Source organism: Canis lupus, chromosome 26, assembly GCF_003254725.2.
Source record: "Canis lupus dingo isolate Sandy chromosome 26, ASM325472v2, whole genome shotgun sequence".
Classification (NCBI taxonomy): Eukaryota; Metazoa; Chordata; class Mammalia; order Carnivora; family Canidae; genus Canis; species Canis lupus.
Genome location: NC_064268.1, coordinates 2,544,225 through 2,566,715, shown reverse-complemented (window position 1 = coordinate 2,566,715; position 22,491 = coordinate 2,544,225). Strand labels below are relative to the sequence as shown.

At 46.2% G+C, this 22,491-nt stretch overlaps 1 protein-coding gene across 1 annotated transcript in view; it reads right to left on the bottom strand.

Moving 5' to 3' along the window:
* TMEM132D (transmembrane protein 132D) overlaps positions 1 to 22,491 on the bottom strand; it is a 602,566-nt gene that overhangs the window by 428,941 nt on the left and 151,134 nt on the right. Inside the window, exon 2 of the mRNA XM_049101718.1 lies at positions 16,323 to 17,217. Coding sequence (XP_048957675.1) covers positions 16,323 to 17,217 — 895 coding nt within the window. The remainder of the gene's footprint in view (positions 1 to 16,322; positions 17,218 to 22,491) is intronic.

Genomic DNA, 22,491 nt, shown 5'->3' with positions numbered 1-22,491 from the left:
ATCAAAGGGAGGAAACAGAGCAGCCACAGTGATAAGGGAAGGCCATGAGGAATGCACATGAACGACCTGGAGAGATGGAGCACCAAGGACAGGAGCAACAGGTGAAAACATGGGGAAGGAATGTCCCGAAGAGGTAAAGGTGCAAAGGTGAGCACCACATAGATCATCCCACAAATAACAGAAGGGGGGAGGCACCAATATTAGCTTACGTAATAGCTACTCTGTAAATGTAGGAGGGATTGTAGTTCGTCTGATCTTGAAGACCAAGTGAGGGAACAGCATGGCAGCCATCAAGGATGGGGATGGATGGTCTGTATTCCATTAGGTTGCAAGCCCCACTCAGAGGAGAGATGTGGGAATCAGACCATGTGGGGTTAGGGGTTAGGACAGAAGCAATGCTAAGCTTCAGGATGCATCGTCCACTGCAGGACATGGAGTCATTCTAGTAACAGAATTCCCACCACATGGGAACAATGTGATGGGAAGAAAAGCACGCAGAAGAGGTGGGCTGTGCCTAGGGGTGAAGTCTCAGGCAGACCCATCTACCTTTGAGGCCCAAGAATAAGATCAGGAGGGACAAGAATACGATCACCTGGCCACTGTGAGCGATGATGTCTGGCCAATGGCATATGGGCAGAGGGATGTCCATCTCCAGGACTGGGAAGCCTCCTCCGTGCTCCTCCACACCCTCACTGCTGCCTCCCTGTCTACTGGCTGGAAGTGAAGGACTTTAAGCCCTATAAGAAGGCAGAGACTCAGGGGATCCCGGGTCCCTATGTCTCCTGTGGAAGCCACCCACGAACCGTGGACTTCGTGTGAGCAAGCAGCACACACTTCCTGCGTTGGGCACCTGAGAGTAGGGGCTGATCTGCTACAAGCTTCTGGGGTTAACTACTCCACCTCACGCAAAAAGCAAGTCTGGTTTAGGAACCCCGAGGAGGGCAGAGCCTACAGGCTTACAGATGGACAGATACTACCTGGGTGAGAATGTCCCATTGCTTTTTCCACTGACGCTAGTAAGGTCAGTGTTAGACACTAAAATATCAGGTTAAAAACCTATATTGTTTCATACAATTCATCCATTTCAGGTGATTGTTGAGTTTGGACAAATTCATCCATTTCAGGTTGGACAGTTTTATAGACCCACATAATCATGCACTCGATATGCACATATATATGTATGCACGTGTGTGTATATAAGAATTTTCCTAGAGAGCTGGATGAGTTTTTCAGACCTGTCTAGAGTCCGGTAACCACCAATATAATCAAGAAATCAAGATACAGAACAGCTTCATCACCCATACACCCCCTTGTGCTTTCAACATCTCCCCTGTCACCCCTAGCCCACTGATCAGTTCTCCATCCCTGTATTTGCCTTTTCCAGAATGTCACATAAATGGAACCATACTGATACTGGAATTATGCTCGTACCCTTGCAAGAGGCAGGGGGCAGACTGTCAAAATTCCACCCTGATAACTTCTGAGTCTGCATTTTTAGGATCAGACTGTTCCCAATGTCTAAAGGACCCAGCTGCAATGTCCTACTTCTCTGGGAAAAAAACAATATCAAACCTTTGCTCTTTGCCAATCTAAGAATCCCTTAAGTTTCTGATTCAAAGGCTTGATACAACAGAAATAGGCCAGTAAAATCTACAAAATGGAGAGGGGATGGTGAGGAGCAGCTAGCTATTGTAATAATAATAATAATAATAATAATAATAATAATAATAATAATTTTTCTCCTTCTCTAAGATGACCAGTCTATAGGGAGAGAAGGCCTGATTCTAGGGATGTTACAGGCTCCCACCTGCCCAGCACAACACGATTCCTTCCTGCCCAGACCACACGTGGTGCACAAAGGCGTACATCTCCCTGTTCCTCCGTTCATGCCGGTCTGAAATGCAGCCACCCCAGAGTCTTCTCTGCTGTAACAGGTCAAGAGTTTGAAGAGCAGAATTAAAGCAAATCTTCCTCTAACCAGTGGGAAGGGGCCTCAGGTGTTAATTTTGAAGGCTTTAGGGAATTGAAATAGGCTCTGAAAAGGGCACATTTTCTGAGCAGCATTTTGGAAATCCAGGCATTCCTGTATAGATGTCCCTTCTGGCAAAAAGAATGGGAAAAAATTCACCTTAAAAACCCCTAAGGTAGCTTTTCATTCAATTAGATTTTTACTAATATATAGAATGTCAGAAAGTTTATTTTCTTCTGATAATGTGGATCTAGTTTGACCAAAATAACTGCATTCAGGCATGAACCAGGTCTGCCCCTGCAAATGGAGTCTCTTGTATGTATGATTATTGGTTTAAAAGACACTTCAATACTGAGCTCTAAGTCTACATTTATTTTATGTCTTCATCCAAAATGGCATCCGTCATGGGGGCTTTCCCCAGTGAGTGTGGCACTGTGTTTTACTGTATTCCAGAACCAGTCCTGCTCAGCTATCCTCTGAACTTAGCATGTAACTTCTGGACCATAAACACATCCTCTGCTTTTTCTGGTTTCTCTCAACAGTATGTAGAAAGTGGGTAACACACTCATCCTCACACCCAAATGTGATTTTCAGTGAGTAAGCAATGAGAAATGCCCAGAAAATACAGTGAGGAGTCCAGGTGACTCAGTAGGTTGGGAGTCCAACTCTTGGTTTCAGCTCAGATCATGATCTCAGGGTCCTGGGGTTGAGCCCCACGTAAGGATCCATGGTCATCAGGGAATCTGCTTTGGGTTCTCCCTCACCCTCTCCTTCTCCCTCTGCCCCTCCCAACCCGGCCCCCCCTAATTCTCTCTCTCTTTCAAATAAATAAATAAATCTTAAAACACACACACAATGAGACCATAGTAGAAGACTCTAAATCAAGTGAGTCAAAGAAAATGGATACAAACCTCATGGAAAATCACTGTGTAAGTTAGAAGGCAAATCTAGGATTCAACTGATATTTCATTTTCTGATATGAAGGAAAAGTTTCCTTGGGATAATGGACGTTTGGCAACGTCTGGAGATCTTCTGGGATGTCACAACAGAAGAGGAAGGTAGCACACTGTTAGCTATTAGCGGGTAGAGGCGAGGGATGCTGTCCATTCCCTACAACACCCTATCCATCCATCCATCCATCCATCCATCCATCCATCCATCCATCCACCTATCCATCCATCCATCCATCTTGTACAACACTATCATAGACTAACACACACACACACAGACACACACACACACACTCCAAAGAATTATCCAGTCCAAAATGTCAGTTGTGCCAAGATTAAGAAACCATCCTTAGGATCAGAGCTGGGAAAAATCAAATGACAGAGTCTGAGATGCAGGGCCGTGGGTGGTCCCAACTCTGTATCAGCAAACCTGGCTTTATTAACATGCAGAGAATCTCTTAGGGCCATTGAATTTGTCATAATCTTTGGCTTTAAACTAATCAAAGCACTCGATCAGCAGAGACTGTGGTTTTGAGGATACACAAGAAAGAAATTTGCCAAACTCATGGAGTTTGCAGAGGGAGGATAGCAAGCTGGTCAAAGCACAATTATGTAAATAGCTAAATCTCAGGCAGTGGTTAAGTGCTATCAAAACATAAATTGGGGGGGGGGAGGGTACCTAGGTGGCTCAGTGGTTGAGTGTCTGCCTTTGGCTCAGGTCATCATCCTGGGGTCCTGGGATCGAGTCCCACATGGGATTCCCCACAGGAAGCCTGCTTCTCCCTCTGCCTGTGTCTCTGCCTCTCTTTGTGTCTCTCATGAATAAATAAATAAAATCTTTTTAAAAATAAATAAAACACAAATTGGGGGCATCTGAGTGGCTCCCTTGGTTAAGTGTCTGACTCTTGGTTTTCACTCAGGTCATGATATCAGGGAGATTTAGTCCCACGTTGGGCTCTGTGCTCAGTGGGGAATTTTTTTGAGATTCTCTCCCTCTCTCTCTGCCCCTCCTCTACCTCAAATAATAAAATCTTTTTAAAAAATTATTTTAAACACAAATTTCAGGGGTGCCTGACTGGCTCAGTCGGTAGAACATGCAACTTTTTGTCTCAAGGTTTTAAGTTTGAGCCCCACACTGGTATAGAGATTACTTAAAAATAAGATCTCAAAAAAAGCCCCACAGATTAAAGCAAGATGATGGAGGTGCTTGGGTGGCTACTTGGTTGGGTGTCTGCCTTCAGCTCGGGTCATGATCCCGGGGTCCTGGGATCAAGACCCACATCAGGCTCACTCTCAGGAAGGGTCTGCCTCTCCCTCTCCCTCTGTCTCCCTCTGCCTCTAACAGCTTCCCTGCTTATTCTCTCTCTCTCTAATAAATAAATAAAATATTTTTAATAAAATAAAGCAAAATGATGCAGGGAAGTGTGGGATTTTACTTAAGATGCAACATTTAAAGAATATTATCTGTGTATCGATCCATCTACCCACCTATCTTCATCCATCCATCCATCCATCCATTTACCTACCTGTTTATCACCCACCCATCCCTCTACCCATCCACCCACCTATCATCCATCCATCCATCCATCCATCCACTCAGCTATGTATCACCCATCCATTCATCCATCCATCCAACCATCTATCCTATCCCATCTTTTGTACTTCACTTTATTGTACCTAACCTCGCAAAATTTTCATATCAAAGTAGCTATATAGTATTCCATGAAACAGATTGTGTGAATATAAAATAATCAATATCTTTAATGAGCACTTAACGATTGTAGACATCGCTCTATCATCTTTTCACATGAATGGCACTCAGTGTTACTATGGAGAAGTCCAAAGCCAGCCTGATTTTCTTCCCCTTGTAATTGACAAGTGACTTGCTTTTTCCTGACAAAATGTTTTAAAATCTAGCTTCTCTCTCTCTCTCTCTCTCTCTCTCTCTCTCTCACACACACACACACACACACACACACATACATACATTTAAAGTGTACTTTCTAAGAAGGCTGCACCTGTATTTTCCTCCAGCAGCAATAATGAGGCTTTTCTTCTCCCCACATACACAGCCCTGGAGAACAGCTGACTGCCTGACTCTCGGCAACCTGGTGGTTACAAAACTGAACTCTATCATGGTTTTAATTTGTTTTTCTCTGATTTCAGATGAGATGGAGTATTTTTCTTAAATTTCTTGGTCCTTTGTGTTTTCTCTTCTGTGAGAGGCTCTTACCCATTTTCCTATTTGTTTATTTGCTTTTAATTGTTGCATTATAGGCATTCTTTATATATTCTGCATCCTAATTCTTTGTTGGGCTTATGTGTTACAAACACTCTCCCCAAATTTATGGTTTGCTTTTTTTTTAAGTATTTAGTTTTAAAACCTAGACAAAAGTATTGATGTCCCCTTTGTGGTCACTGTTCCATATCTTGTTGAAGAAATCTTTTCCCCGCAGAGCTTACAAAGATACGCTTTGTACTTTCTTCTACATCGATTTCCTTTTTCCCCCTTTGGATGCCTAATTGATCTGAAATTGATGTCTGTAAATGGCATGAAATAGAGATCGGATTCTTTCTTTTCTCATTTGGATAATGCCCCCAGTGCCATTTCTGAAAATTATATCTCTTTTGAGCGATCAATAATCATAGTCTGTCGCATGAGACCTCCTATTTGCTGGTGATTCTGGAGCTCTGTTCATTACTGTATTTAGATCTTGCGTTCCACTACCACACTCTTCAAATAGACTTGGATTTTCAATGACTCATCGATATTATTCTACTCTTCAGTGTCTTACCCATTCTTGGCCTGGGTGGAACTGCATTGGCTCCACATATTAATTTGGGAAGAACAGACACTTTCATGCCATCCTGTCTTTCTGTCTCTGAACATGACATAGCCATCTCTCTAGTTCTTACTAATATGTATTCTGTCTCAATAATTAGCTAATTGTTTCATTATGATTGAAACTTTATAATTCAGTTATATTCCTTATTTGTAATTTCTGTTTTGCACTATTTGGGTCCTCCATTCATGGACTATCTCTCTAGTCTACCTTACCATCTCTGTCTTTGTCTTTTTTTATATTTGAATTCTTGGTTGATTAATTTCATGTTCCTTAAAAAACAAAACAAACAAAATGCTCCCTACCCATTTAAAGCACTCAGAGACATCTCTTTATTTTCCCTTGGTTTACATGTTCTTCCAAAGTAAATTCTTCCCCTCTCTTGTATGTTTGTCCTTCTTTCTTCCTTCCTTCTTTCTTTCTTCCTACAATATATTTACAAAATGGGCTGCCATCTTGATTTTAATCTGATCAGTGCCCAATCTGGAGAACTCTGACCCAGACCCCAGCCTTCCATCTGTGCTGACGTACTGTGGATGAATTTCACCTGGCATGCTTTATCTTTCAAAGTGTGTATCAACACTTGAGTTTTCAACAGGAAAAGAGCTCAGTCAGGCTGTTGAAAAGAGCTCAGTCAGGCTGTTGTAAGTCAGGCACTTACACAGATGGGTTTTCTAACATGTGCTCTGGGGTGAGTGCCCTCCCTTTACACTGCACCTGAAATCACTCAACCCTCTGTGTGTACATGCCATCTGCTTGAATAAACTTGAGCTTCAGGTGATCACTCCAGTTCATCTCTGCATCTTGAATCCTTGGTTTTCAAAAGAGAGGCATCCATGGATGGTGTCTTTAATCACTGCCTACCCTTCAACTGCCCAAAATGAGAAAGGAAAAGAAATACAAGGGTTGATTTTTTACCTATGCACAAAGAGTTCACAGAGTAGAGAGAAAAATATTATCTCACTAGCCATGTTCTCTTTCTGCTGCCTCTAGGTCTTTCAAAGTTTGTATCTAATTTATTACATTTTCTGTTTGGCTGAATTCATTTCTGCATTGCCTACGACCCTTCTGCCTCTGCTTCTAGCTGAGACAGACACAAATGAGAAATCCCAGTGACTGTCTCTTCTTCTGGTACAATGTAGAAGTAATCAGAAAAGATATTCTACTTTCCATAAAAAAATATCTCCTCAAACTGCTACACTCACAGGGTCACATCAGGGATGAGACCCCACAGCACACAACTGACCAGAGCACTTGAATACAAGGCACTAGTTACAGACAGAGCAGCTGAACTTGCTCCAAGACCAGCCAGACAATGGTGCTGGAATCCCGAGGTCGACACCTGCAGGACGCCTCTCTCCCAGGTCAGGAGAACACAGCATGGAGCTGGTGCTGTCAGAGGCCAATGGCCAGGTCTCCCTGGAGGGACTGGGATCAAGTCCTGCATCAGGTTTCCCATGTGGAGCCTGCTTCTCCCTCTGCCTGTGTCTCTGCCTCTCTCTATGTGTGTCTCTCATGAATAAAGAAATACAATCTAAAGATCCTGGGACCCTGGGATCACGCCCTGAGCCAAAGGCAGATGTTCAACCACTGAGCCACTCAGGTGCCCCTACACCAGATTCTTTAGACATGGCAACTCTATGTATGAGGGATGTGAGCAGGGCTCCAATGTAAGATCCACCTGCTCCCCCTGGAACTGGCTGAGGTCGCCAGCTGGTCTAGAGCATCCAAGACAGCTTCATTCACACATCTGGGGCATGAATACCAGGCCCACCTGGTCCTTCCCTGTCCAGGTAGTCTCAGAGCCTCTCCCAGAAGACAAGCTGGCTTGTTCAGATGGTGGCTCCAGGCTCCAAGGACAAGTGCTCTGGAGACCCTGGGGGAAGGTCAAAGCTTGCTATGGTCTAGCCTCAGACTTCCAAATCCTCACATCTTCCCTGTCTACTGGGAACGCTATGCACTGAAGCCAGGGCACATTCAGGGAGGAGGGAGCCCACATCCCCCCAGAAAGAGCACCAGAGAATGCATGGCCATGCTGGACCCATCACCCAATGGTCTCCTCTCACAGAGGGACACACACAGCTGTGGAGAGATGCAGAGTTGGTGTCTAGAAACTTTTTTTTTCTAGAAACTTCTGTCTCACTCTTTAGGCTGACCCCTTCACCAGTCCTTTGCTGATGCCGGTATTATTTATGCTGGTCTGTTTTCATCAATTTGCTTTTCATGCTTTCAGATTTTGGGGAAAAGATGTTGACATGTGGCTTCATTCTACCACCTCATCCCAGGATACACTGAGTTAGTTGCTTTCCTACGTTATGCCGGGAAACGCCCCTAAGCACCTTTGGACACGCTCCATCTTTATTCATTCTTTATGGGTAAGGTGCAACTAACCTGCGCCTTGTGTTAACTCCTGCCCCTTTCACAGTAAGCTGGGCCTGCTTATCTGAGGCGGCCTTCAGTCAGGTTTGCATTTCAGCGGACCCTGATGCATTTCTCGGTTGATTGCTGATTTACTAAATGCCTCATCTGACACCACACAATCTGTTCAAGGTTCACTGTGAACTTTTATTTACACCCCACATCACTCTGTGAGCTTCAGTGCCCTTCCCAGGGCACACGGTGGGTGACAACACCAGGCGACCAGGGCCCCGGACTCCAGACCCCAGACTCTGCTGCTTCCTGCAGCAGGTGAACTCTACCCCATGGATCGGAAAGTGCTGCTCCTCGTGGCCATTACCACGTGTGAAGCACAAAGACAGGGCCACCACAATCCACTACCTGCCCTCAGAGCCCCTGGGGACTCATGGGTGTGGGTGATGGTGGACAGAACCTCCCTTGGTCTCCTCTTGAGAGCAGGGGCTCGTGTGGGCACCTACGCCCCCAGTGGAAACATGGCTGGTTCTCACTGATCCATCCCTCAGTCAAGAGCCAGCTCTGGGTGCTCTGGTCCCTGTTACATCTCCAGCACCAAGCTCCATACTCATCAAATTGTTGTAAAATAGGGAAAACCGTTCAGGTGACTCATTCTCTTAAGTGCTTTGACAAAATGGATCTCAGAGAAGCTGTGCCTGGCTCTTCACCCTGCACTTACACAGATGGGTTTTCTAATATGTGCTCTGGGGTGAGTGTCGGCAAGGGTAAGTTCTCAGGACGTTAAGTTACATCTGTCACAAGCTATGGGGACTCTGGCAAGCCGCTGGACCACCTGTGTTTCAATTTCCCCTTCTGGAAATGTAGGTAATAATTATGTCCAATCTGTAAGGCTGTTTTGAGGATTAAATGTGTAAAAAAATACCTGAATCACTCTGAGCAGTGCCTGCCACAGATAACAAGTGTCGGCTACTGGGAGTACAATCGATCTTACTCCTGACGCACTCAGCAATCTCATGCACCCCACTCCCCTGCCCCACACATCACCCTGGGCTCCTAGGAGGAACCCAGAAGCCATACACAGAGAAACGGAATCTGAACATGCTGGAGGAGGACATGAAGATGCTCCCTCCATAGCTCTGTGCACTGCGACCAAATCTACCTAGGATGTGGACGTCTCCATGGAGACCACATGAATGGACAACCTGTAGGACCAGAACCCAGCTTGGATTCCTCTTTGCCTTGGCATGGGGTGTCCTCCACCCTTCCTCACCCCTCCCCACCCTGGAGCACAGCGATGTCCTCGGAGGTGGTGGTGGGGAAACTCAGAGATGACCCACCTGGGCTTACTCAGCCACCACATCTCCCAGCTCACCCATATCTATGGACCAGAGCTCATCCTGGCCATCAGAGCATTCCAGCAGGTGCTTCACTGACCTGGAGATGGACCATGGTCCATTCCCTCTCACTGCCCTCTGTCTGGTTGAGAGTGGCCCTATGATATAGGGTGATGTGATGGGGAGGGACTCCTATGGAAATGAAGGTCAGTTCATGGTGACAGAGAGCAAACATCAGTGGCCAGAAGTCTGCAGAGCCAAAGGGGACCACAGAGAACTTTAGCTGCAAGACAACCCTGTCCATCCTAAAATAACAGTAATGAGGAACTCCTGGGTGGTTCAGTGGTTGAGTGTCTGCCTTAGGCTCAGGTCATGATCCTGGGGTCCTGGGATGGAGTCCCACATCAGGCTCCCCAAAGGAGTCTGCTTCTCCCTCTGCCTATGCCTCGGCCTCTGTGTGTCTTATGAATAAATAAATAAAATATGTTTTAAAGCAATAAATAAAATAACAGTAATAATTATAGCATTTAAACCAAAAAGGCTAACCATATGAGAAATCCCTTTCATAAAAATCGCCGGACAGGCCCCCTGGTCAAAGGGGGACCAGCAGCTACCAAGGCCGTACCCTCACATTCTGCCAAACCACATCCACACATCTGTCCACCTGTCCCCAAGAGAACCTCCCAGAACCACGATGGAGACGGGAACTGCCACATCTCCTCAGGCCCACTGCCTCTGTCTCCTCTCCCACATTTCCTGGATGTGGCATCAGAAGGCAGACACTGCGGGGGGTGTGGAGACTCTCATTCCTACAGCTCTTACCCCCCACTGGAGCAGATAAGAGAGTGTGACATGCTTCCCTGGGCCTCCCAGTTTCCCCCTTCTGGCTGTTTCCCTAGTTGGGAAGATCAAGTCCACTCCCAGAGCTGATTTTTGGGACCCTGAGTTCTGTGCTTGGAGGCAGGAGGGGAAAGTAGTTTCTTTCACGCAGTGTAAGCAGTGAGCAGTCTCTGCTTTGTGGAGCGTTATGTTCTAGTAGAAGGAAGAAGGTACCACTGCATGCAATGTAAAAGATTTTTGAGAACAATCTGACTACACACACGGTCACCTTAATTCTAAACTTTGAACCCCCCTCTGTGCAAGAGATGAGCTCACTCTGTAAACATTTTTTCCCCCAACGACCATACTCTACTTGGAGAATTTGGTGGTTTTTAACTTGCAAGGGTATTTTCTCCCACAGGGGATGTGTGGCAGTATCTGGGCACCTTCTGGGCTGTTGCAGCTCAGGTTTCCATTCTACAGCAACTCATGATAGGAGCTTGGGAGGCTGACAGCAGAGACCAGACCCCCCACCAAAATACTGTCCAATGCGAATGTCCGCAGGATGAGGTGGAGAAACCCCATCGGCTCTACTGGGATACAACCCAAATGGTAAAATAATAAATATCCAGATGCCCCTACTGAAATAAATAAATGACTGAATGAATAAATTTCACCTGTAGAATTCCAAATAATGTAGGTACCTATGAGAACCTGGAGGAGGTGAAGTGTGGCGCTCTTCTCCATAATTGTGAGCTTCCTTCCAGAGCAGGTGGCATGGGGGCGGGAGGGGGGGGACAGTCTCATGGGAGGAGGGAGGGGAGCATCCTTGGGGGTAGGGTGGGGTGGGGGCAGGTAAACCCTCACCCAGCCCCTCACGAAGGCAAAGTCAGATGTGGGGAGTCAGGCACATCCCTGATACGATGTGATGACATTTGTATTACTTTTCCTCTCTGGTTTCCAACCCAAACTCATCACTCCAATCTGGTCTTGAGAAAACCATCTGACAAGTACCCCTGGAGGGACGCTCTTCAAATGTCTGAACAGTGAAGTCTCTAACCTTTCAGAGTCCATCAAAAACGTTTGTGTGGGAAATGGTCACAGTCCAGAGGGTCTCAGGAGACCCAACACCACATGCATGGGACATCCTGACTGGAATCCCGGCACGAGGCATAGAGACAGGAATGTGAATCAGGCATGGTTTGTTAATTGTGACAAATGTCCCACAATGATGTAACATGTTACTAATGGGAGAAATCAGCCATGAGGCATCTGAGACTGTCCTATGTTGACTCCACAACATCCCTGTAAATCGACATCAATTCTACAACCAAAAGTTTATTTAAAACAGATGGAACACCCTCCTTTCTCTATCTGCCGCTGACCCATAGTCTACTCCACGCAACTCTGAATGTCCATTGGGTGATCAAGAAAGGAAATCCCCAGGCACAGATGTCAGAGACCTCACTGGGGTCCGGGGACCCCCGCATGCACCCCTTCTCAATGGCACTCCAGGGTCCTCATGAGTGAGATACCTCCTCCTGGGGAATATTAGTGACAGGTAATTGCAGGACCCCATGTTTCAGTACCAGAGCCACACGGGGCCCCCTCCCACCCCCTCCCACCCACCCCCGGCGCAGACAGCAAGTAGACACAAGAGCCAGTGGGAGCCTCTCCCAAGTCTCAGCACCTGTTATGAGCCTGGCAAGGGCAGAGGAAGGAGCTCACAGTGCGGGATGCTTGGGGTAGGCTGCTCCACCCACCACCTCTCAGACACCAAGCTCAGTGCCCCCATCTCTTATTAATTCTTGAGACCCATAATACATACCCTGCAAGTCTTTTATTTATTTTTTTCTTAAAGAAGCTAGGCTGGCCTTATGGCCTGCAGCTAAGAATATTATTGGCTACACCAAGGCATATTTTACCTGAAATAGAATAAGAAGAGGAGCCTATTCTAGGTCAGGGCAGGTTCAAAGTCTGTATCCTTCAAGTGATTTAAGCTCAGGGCCAAACTCAAACTGCCACATCAATTCCTAGCAAGCTCAGAATCTGGCCAAATGGGCTTCCCAAACCACCAATGAAGACCTTTCAAGCCTTACCCATCCCAGATTGCCTTTCTCCCCGCATCACCTATTCTTATTTTATTCTCTTCCTGCTGCTTTCATAACCCTCATGTTTCCAAGAACATTTCCTTGGCAATAATGCCTTATTCAGAGACAGCCTTGCGTCTGACCACTGTGGCAGGCACATGGCTCTTCACACTCTGGAGCACTTAGCATTAATACAGCAAAGGCCTCAGTAAAGTATATGCACTTGTTCATAAGCAACAATGTGTCCACTCACTCATTCATTTGTTCAATCAATTTAAGAACATCTCTGACTTTGATACAAGTCCCTGTTTGAGTTTTGTGCTACTGTTTTGGACCTTTTCGCTTGCACTAAGCTCATGCTATGCAAATATTTGGCTCTAGCCCCACATTCAGATCTGATGACCGGGACCCTTTTCAAAGTGCTGTCCTGTGAGGAAAAGGAACAGAATAGGTGGTGGTGGTGGGGATGTGAGAGAGAGTCTGCATTCTGTTTTTCTTCCAGACACATAAGCAGGTGATTAGAGACCTGAGATACTTCTGAAATTGGCTCCAGGGGGGCAGGTGGTACAGAACAGGAAGTGAGAACATGAAGAAAGGGCCCAAGTACATGGGATGCTTCAGTTGTTCATTTGAAGGAAAACATTTTCTGAAATTAAAAAGGATCCTCAGATGTCTAAGGAATGAAAGCATTTGCTTTTCTTCTTTTGTGGTGGTCTGCTTAGGAAGACAGGAGCTCCAGGAGAGAACAGAATTCATCAGATGACAAATAGCCCCACCCAGCTTCTCTTCTTCTCGACAGTTAACATGCACAACTGTGCATGCACACAATCACACACACGTACACATATGCACACACGTATACACTCACACACATGCACTCATATGCACACACCTTCCTGCAGACACATGCACACATGCATAGACCCACCTGCATACATGCACACACCCACACACATGCACACATCCACCTGCACATACTCGCCTGCACACATATCACATATGCACTCACCCATGCATACACATATGCACACAGCAGGCACACATCCACATATGCAGACACCCACCTGTACACATGCACACACTCCTCTGCACACACACGCAGATACATGCACACACCCACCTTCGCACATACACAGCAACTGCTTTAAACTACACTTAGTGATAATTTGCAGGACAAAACTTGATTCCTAGAACAGAAGCACTGTGCATTAGCCATTGTGTCACCCTCAGGTTACAGGCACAGAAATAATAGGGTGGTGGCCGAAGGCAATCAATCGCTATCAGAAAAGAGCTCAAATGTCAGCTGCTGTGCAGGCTGGAGGGCTCCCTCCTGTTGGTGGCACTTACTTCAGTCCCTTTCTCACCCTGCTCATCCTTAAGTGGTGTGGACGTCCAACTGGCACCCAATGACATTAGCATGTCAACAGAGCGTCTAGAAATAAAAATCACAAATTCAGAGGAAAGCATCCAAAGATACATGGCTGGATCCTGCAGAGCTATTTATATCAGAAGGCCAGATAGAGCAGACCCATACTCATTCTACATATTGGAAGCTATGCTAAATTAGTGTAAAATTGACTTCATTAAAAAAGATATACTGTGTTATTTTCTAATTATGAGAATTCAAACTAAATGCTCAAAGCATGACCAGATCCACGTTCACCTCCAGCTGTTGTCACAACCCCTATGACTCACTCGTAATAACAGCATTTGAAGTATGCAGCAAGCATACGAATGCTGCTTTTAAGGGGACAGAAAGTGTACCACCTGACCAAGTTAAACACATAGCCATGAAATATTCATTTCACTATTACCTGAACCAAAATACTGAATTTATTTCTTTTCAAATTTCTAATTGGTGAACTCTGAGCAAATACACTTTTGCTATATATCCAAAATTCTCAACTCTTTGACTTCTAATGTAGAGCAACCACATCAAGGAGTTTCAAATGTGTTTGTTTCTGAATTTGCAAAGATTTAGACTCCTTAGATTATGCAGCCCAGCAAACCAAATTTCTGCTGGCTTCGTTACAGCTTGCCAAGACAGAGCTGCCCTCAGGACTCCGACACCCGTGTCTTAATGTGCAGTAGGCGGTCATCAGATACAAAGATTTCTGTGAAGTTTAATACTACACATACAACTACCTCCCCAAAACAGCTGGATGCAGATATCATCTCCTGGAGAGTTAAAACTTCAGTAGATTTTGGGTTTTCACCCCGGGATCAGGAAATCAACAACCAGCAGCTGGCAAACCTACAGGACGGCAGAGGGTCCAAAATCATGCAAGAACAAAGCTCTCCTTATTCCAAACCTTTGGTTTCTACCAGCAAACAGTTCTCTACATAAGCAGCCATCTCCACAGAGAATATTATATAAGACCGTTGATCCTGGAAAAGCAGAGCACAAAGCCCGCACACCATGCAGCAGGTCTGTGAGCAGCGGAATTGGGTCTGCTTCCAGGGACAAAAGGAGAATTAATGAGGCCTCAGCCCTACAGATGTGCTGATGCAGCCTAATCCCCAGGGTCAACCCCCCCCCAATACACTATCAGCCCATGCCAAAGGTCTGTCCCTGCCAAGAATCAGCCACATTCAATCATTAGATTAATGTCATGCATTAGCTCCTATTTCTTTAGTTAAGAGTAAAAGGTCACAATCAACAAATCTTAAATGTGGAAGGTATAAGCAAAAGGAGGATTCCTTTCTGAAACTCCTGCACCTCTTAACAAAAACAAAGAGAAAGGGGAGAAAGAGAACAAAGAAAAAACAGATATGAAGCCCACATGGAGAAGGACGAGAGAACCAATAATCCTGGCATGACTTTAAAAACCGCCCAGAGAAACGAACTAGGGGTGGTGGAAGGGGAGAAGGGCAGGGGGTGGGGGTGAATGAGTGATGGGCAACGAGGGGGGCACTTGACGGGATGAGCACTGGGTGTTATTCTGTATGTTGGCAAATTGAACACCAATAAAAAATAAATTTCTTATTTAAAAAAAAAAAAAGAAAGTAAAAACCGCCCAGAAACCGCATCTCATGTACAGACATTTTCCGGGGTCATCTCCAATGTCATCCATGGCACGTGAAATCAACGTTCTGAGTTGGTAACAATGGCAGGACGCTTTTAGTGACCCCATCACCCTGACACCCAAGTAGCTGTGTAGCAAAGCTGTGTCGTATTTAAAACAAATGGAAAACGCTTTAATGAAAATCCCAAGTCAAGGCAAGTGGCTTCTCTCATATATGACATTCCAAAGTGAAAACTAACTCATTTTCCACCCAAAGTACACAGTACTCCTTTAAATGTCTTGTCTTTGTATGTTCGTATGTAAGATACTCAACAAATTCTACTGTATATTCTTCACACATTATGCTCTTTTATGTTTCGAACACTGAGTTCTATTTCCAGGGAGAAACAAAGTGAGGTTGGTACCATATCATACTTAGAATGCACAGGCTTGGCATAGACTGGAGTTGGCAAAACTGTATCCTCTCTCCTCAGACAACTGTTACCATCCCATGTGCTGACTAGACTCATTTCAACTGTGAGCCATTTGACACCCTGATGTGCAAAGGACCCCCTGGGACACACCCCTCCACACCCGCGTTCCTCAAACTTCTGGGGAGAACCCAGGCTCAGGACAGAGCACAGATCCACAGCCACCTGGCTGTTCTGGGAGGGCCCGAATGATCCTGTAAAGGGAGAGTCTTTACCACCAAACTGTCGACCATGAAAGAGCAAACTATTTTCTGCATTTTTCCCTGAAAAGGAGATTTATAAAATTTGGAAGGTGTTACACCTGTGAAGGTGCTAACGCAGCTCACAGGGTCAGGGAGTGAGAGTCTGGAGGCCTGGCCAGGCCTGGAAGGTTCAAGGACAGGCGCCCCCGGAGGCGCAGGGGCAGGTGCTCCCAGAGGCACAGGGGCAGGAGCTCCCAGGGACTCACCTCAGCGTGAAGCGATCGGCGCTGCAGTTCCGGGACACGGCCACAAGGAAGGTGAGCACATCGCCTTGCCTCGCTGTCCTGGCGGAGTACAGGATGGCCACGTTGCTGTCCAAATGCAGCTCCCGCAGCGCGGGTCTGCCCCCCGTCTGATAGAGGAAGACGCTGCCGATCCTCTGCAGGTGGGGCACGGCCTCGTCCAGCCCGTCCTTCCCGGGCCGGATGGCGTTGCCCTTCCTGACGTCGCCGCCGCCGCCCGCACAGTCCCCGCGCGCATCCCCCGGCTGCACGGAGTAGTAGAGCTCCACGGGGCTCCCCTCGGGCGGCCCGGGCGCCCGCTTCCTCCCGGCCACCACGGTGGGGGGCCCGAACCAGGCGGCCAGCAGCTCCAGTTCGGCCACGCACAGCCCCAGGGCGCCCTGCAGCCGGCAGCCGGCCCGCACCTCCCGGGTCTCCCGGAAGGCGAACAGCCGCAGGCAGGGCAGCCGCTCGCCAGGGCTCTGTGCCGCCCAGTCCCGGCCCAGCAGGTGGAAGAGCACCTGCACCCGGGGCCGGCTCAGGTACACCTTGTCCCGCAGGATGTGCGCCCTCAGCCTCCAGTTGAGGGAGAGCTTGCTGGTGGCTCCGAAGGGGCTGGAGGGCAGCAGGAGGTCCTGAGGCACCACCTGCTCGATGGAGAAGGGCCCGTAGCTGGCGCTGAGCACGGGGAGCCTCTGGGCTCTGTAAATTAGGAAGGACTCCACGCGGGACTGCAGGCTAGAGTTGCGCATGATGTCCTGGTTGGCCTCCTTCAGGAAGAAGGACACGTCGGCGTTGTTGATGTGGTAGGTCACAGGGAGGTAGGTAGGCAGCAAGGAGAACCTCTGGATGCTCTCCAGGACCCCTCGGCTCTCAGTCACTGTCAGGAGGAATCAGAGCGCAGGCGTTAGGAACCCAGGCCAGTGCTAACAATGCTTCCGCCGTCTCCATACCCCTTCCTCCCTGATTGCCAGCTTTGTCCCAACCATGCACCTCTCTACCCAAAACCTCAGATGCCATCCACTCACTGTCTAAGACGTGTGTTGCTTCTACAACGGGGTGAGCCTAGGACTCGCTCCCTTTGCTAAAAAGTGAGATCACCCGGGATTAGGAGTCTGAAGAACATGCTAGCATCAGACAGAGGAGGCTGCTCCCATTAACTCCAGGACAGAGACTAGGTGCAGAAACAACTTCCTTGGCGTGGGCTTCAATGCTTCAGCCACATCTCACCTGACACCCTTGTGTACCTCCTTCCACTGATAACACGTGCAACACTTAAGGACACTTGGGCCACCAGAGAATGATAAAGGACGCTGGGCGATGGTAAATGAAGATGGGATCTCACAATCGCGTGCATGTCACACACACCCCTTGGATGTCAGCTGACAGACTCAGAGCCCAGAAGGATTTGCCTGGAGGAGTCTTCTAGGAGGAAACCTGACCATGTCTCTCACGGCGGGCCCAGGTGTGCACAGCACACACCTCATGCCCCCAAGAAACACATCATTTTCTTTACAGTCACCTCCTCCCTGAAAGCTGTTTTGATCCCGGAGCACAAAAGGTATTCTTTTTCTTCCTTACTGATCATATCCCTCCATGGCGGGGGGAGGGGAGAGGGAGACCAAACTGCCATTTTTACAGTATGCCTTAATTTCTCTAAGAAAAACACAGACATAGAAATTCAATGCAAGAATGAATTTTACGGGTTTTAGAAATGGAAATTACTGGCTTTGGGAACACTGACTTTCTAGGCCAAGTTCCACAAGTCGTACAAAGCCCTTCCCATTAGTAGCCATGTGACTATCTCTGGTTATTCTGCAATAAAAGCAACTCAAACCCTGACATTCACTGTGCCCACGTGCTTAAAAGGCCCACGTGAAAACCTGTTCGGATGCATGACACCAACCCGAGCCTGGACCCCTGGAGGCAGCTGACTGTGAGCGGAGGAGAAAGCAAAGAACTCAGGAAAGAGGTTCTGTGCATGGCTTGGCTGCACGTTTGCCAGGGGACAGACAAGTCACTGACTCCTTTGGCCTCGTGGGGCTGGTGTGCAGAGTGAGGGCCCCGACCAGGGCATCGACGCCCTGTCCAGCTGCAATGCTACAGGTGCTAACCTGCATTCACTCCCCCTTCTGGACCAGCAGCCAGTCTGACTCATACAATTGTTCTGAGTGTACAGACAGCCCCCAGGGAAGAACAGTCAGTGGGTGGCATTACCAAACCCAGGCCAGGCTAAGCCCCAGTGAAGCAACCAAGGTTTGCGTGGTGCTGAACCATTTAAAATCGATGAAAAAGTGAGCAGTTTTGACTGACGTGAGCAGTGACTTCACGCGGCTCAAGCAATAAATAGGAATTTCCTTTTCAAAAATCAAAATATCATAGGTATAACCAGATACTTCACTCCGTAACAGGATTACCTTTTTTAAAAAACTTTCCGGAAATCACTCAGGATTCGTATTTCTCATAATCCTGTACTTTCCCATGTGAGTTTTAGTGAAAGCTAAGAACAGGGTGTGGATTTTCTGCTAATATTCTGCACTGAATGCTTCATCCCTTCACTGGGTCTGCCCTCCGCACCCTCTGCTGCATCGTTGCCATTCCCCAGGTCTCAATATAAAGTCACTTTTCTGGAATGCCTCCCTTGGCTGCCTGCTTCTGGGTCACAGGTGCCATCCCATTCTTCCATGTATCCCGCATACCCCTCTGTAGGACTTCATGCTAGGCTGTAACTGCTCCCATGCTCCGTGGGTTATGTGCAAGTGAGCACACACAACAGATGGGCCTTTACTCTACGTTTTCACATCCTTGGGAGGGCGCCTGGAAAATACCAAGTACCCAATAAGTATTTGATAAATGCATGAATGGATGGATCGACAAATGAATGATGACATTAATAGTACAAAGAGCAAATTGTATTTTTATTTTTATTTTTAAGACTATTTTTAAATTTTTACTTTTATTTTTAAGAATTTGTTTATTCATGAGAGACATGGAGAGAGAGAGAGAGGCAGAGACACAGGCTGAGGGAGAAGCAGGCTCCATGCAGGGAGCCCGATGTGGGACTCGATTCTGAGACTCCGGGATTATGCCCTGAGCTGAAGGCAGATACTCAACCGCTGAGCCACCCAGGCATCCCCGAATTGTATTTTTACATCAGGATTGTGGATGTTGTGTTCTGTCCGCCATCTCTCTACAATCAGGATCCTTAACCCCATCAGGAGCTCCAAATAGATGTTAGCTATTTGGGGCCAAGGAAGACAGAAGTTTCTACACACAATGAGATCCATAAAAAGACCTACATCAATGACACGGGGTCTCCTGATTCTTAAAAATACACCTCAGAACCCCTCAGAATAATGGCCTTAAGCTGTCTCACACCAGCTTCTCATTCATCCCAGAAACTGCCAAAACCAAATCACCAAGCTGCAGAGAGTTAAGCATGCACGATAGACAGCAAGACCATGTGAACTCTGCTGTGGAACACACAACCCCTACTCCTTGAAGACATCAAACTTAATTGTGCAGCTAATTACATATTCCAAGGACAATGACCATGAGTGCCCTGACTTTATTTGGGAAAGCAATAAGGAAGTCACTGCAAACATTGTTCAAAAAAGGTAAGTAATTTCTAAGCTTTCTTCCACAGATGGCCTATTGGTCTTTTTGCCTAGTAGCTGGCCTCAATGTTTATTGCTTAAAAGTGCTCCAAGTTGAACTAAAGTTCATGGTATTTACTTACACTTCCTTTATTCTTTTCTTTTTTTTAAATAAAATTGTAAAAATAATGCCAATTCTGCTCCACAAGACACAGAACACACTAAGAAGTAAAACTCATTACCCTTGAATCCCCACAGGGGTGGCTCTTACAACCTACAAACACCAATTCCACATTAACACGAGTGAGGTGTCAGAGAAACAAGAAGCTGTAAATCTCAATTAATAAGCCATTAAGAACAAAATTACATTTGATTTTGATGCCATGGCTTTCCACACTAAGTTGAAGGAAAGCAATATGTTCCCATCTTAAAGCAATTCAGTGATGCTGGAGAGATTTTATATTAATTTTAGCATTTTTGAAAACATAATTTTCCCCTAATAATACTTTTAAGAAAGATGGGGAAGATAGCAATTTGAGCACCGACCTTTACATCTTCCCCTGGGGAGATGGGAAAGCAGTACCTGAGGGGATATGGTAGCAGTAAAGAATCATCACCTGTGCTAAACATGGAAGTTCAGTCTGCACACCAGGAATCACAGGAATTCCTGAGAGATCACATGGGACTCAAACAACACATGCAAAAATACAGCATGGTTAACGCTGCCAGATAAAATATGGGAACCCAATTGTGTCTCAATTTCCAATAAACAGTAACGCGTGGGGACATGTTTCTAAGAGAAAGTAAATAAATTTGTTGTTTATTTGAAATTCAAATGTACCTGGGGAATCCTGTATTTTTGTTTGCTAGGTCTGGCAACCCTAAGCAGGATCATAAAAACAAAACAGCAGGTATCCTGATAGAAACTCCCTTGATAGTTCTCAGAGTGAAATCCATGAACCCCAAGGACGCCCCACACTTGGTGATGATGTTCATGATGCTGGTAGTCAACTTTTGCAATCAGCTGAGCTCAAAGACCCAAGAGTAAGCTTGGTCACATGCACAGAAAGCCCCAAACAATCGAAGTGTCTTGCTAACAAGGAATAGGAAGGAGCTGCGACATAGCCTCCTGTGATCCTGGGATGAGTCCAGACCAACCCTAACCTAGTCTAGAGCACAGTCCCCCTGCTGGGAGCATCAACCAGCCCAGTGCACCCTCACATTGCTCAAGCTGCAAGCCACCGGGGTCACAACATGGGTTATTAATACAGGATAGGTGGCCCCTCCAGGTGAATTCTTGTGACCTCTAATAGGATCAAGTGAAAGCCAGGGACAAGGAAAACACACTCCATTATGTGAAGGGAAATTGCCCTGCAAGAGACAATCTAAAGAGAAAAAGCAAACAAACAAAAAGCAGAAGAGGAAGAAAATCTATACACAAAAGCTGTAAAATAAAAGAAAAACATTTAAACAGGCATTCAAGAGGTAGAAAGCAATAACGCTTTGAAGAATATTTACCAAAGAATATAGAAGTGCATTTTACACAGAATAATTTTGAAGCCCTTAACAATCAAGACCATACAAGCCCTTTGTTATTTATAATAAAATAAAATAAAGGCTAAGAGGGAAGAAGACCTGGCAGTATTAAAAGTAAGGGATTTAAAATGGTTCCAGAGGCAATAAAACAGATTTGAAAAAGCAGAAAATTGAATTTATCAAATGAGATGAGAAACTTTGGAAGCTCTCCCTAAAGGTAAATGCTAAAGACAAAGAAATAAAAATGGCCAAGGCCACTCTGCCAACACATGAGTCACACACACCAGTTGTTCAATGCAGATAGGCTTCCTGGGAAGATACCAGAAAAACTCAAAAGCAGCATCCTAGAAAGACAACAGAGAAAAGAAAATATCCCTGATTTCAAAAAATAAATATTTCACCAAATTCCAGAAACAGAGAGCACCACCTTTAGGATTGCTTCTAAAGATACTTTTTATTTTATCACTTTTTTCTTGAAGAAGAGTTGGCACAAAGTTGCATTGGTTTCAAGTGGAACAACATGACTGGACAAACCTGTCATGCTGTGCTCACCATGAGTGTAGCAAAAATCTGTTGTCAGGTAACACTGTATGAGATATTTATTAATGTCAATGGAAAATATAATTATTTATCTCTTTTTTAAGATTTTATTTATTTATTCATGAGAGACACACAGAAAGAGGCAGAGACATAGGCTGAGGGAGAAGCAGGCTCCATGCAGGGAGCCCAATGTGGGACTTGATCCCTGGACTCCAGGATTATGCCCGGGCGCGAGGGCAGGCACTCAACCACTAAGCCACCCAGGCGTCCCTATAATTATTTATCCTTGATGAGATAACTTCCCTCCAGAGCCACTGGAGATCGCTTCATGGTACAGAAGAGTCTAACTTGCTTAGGACAACAAAACCCCAGGACATAGCAGACAGCCCACAGTAGGGATTCTATGGACATGGACACTCATGTTTGCTATGACTTTACCCAAGGTCAGTGAGCATCAGGAGTGAGGAGAGATGAAGGTGAGA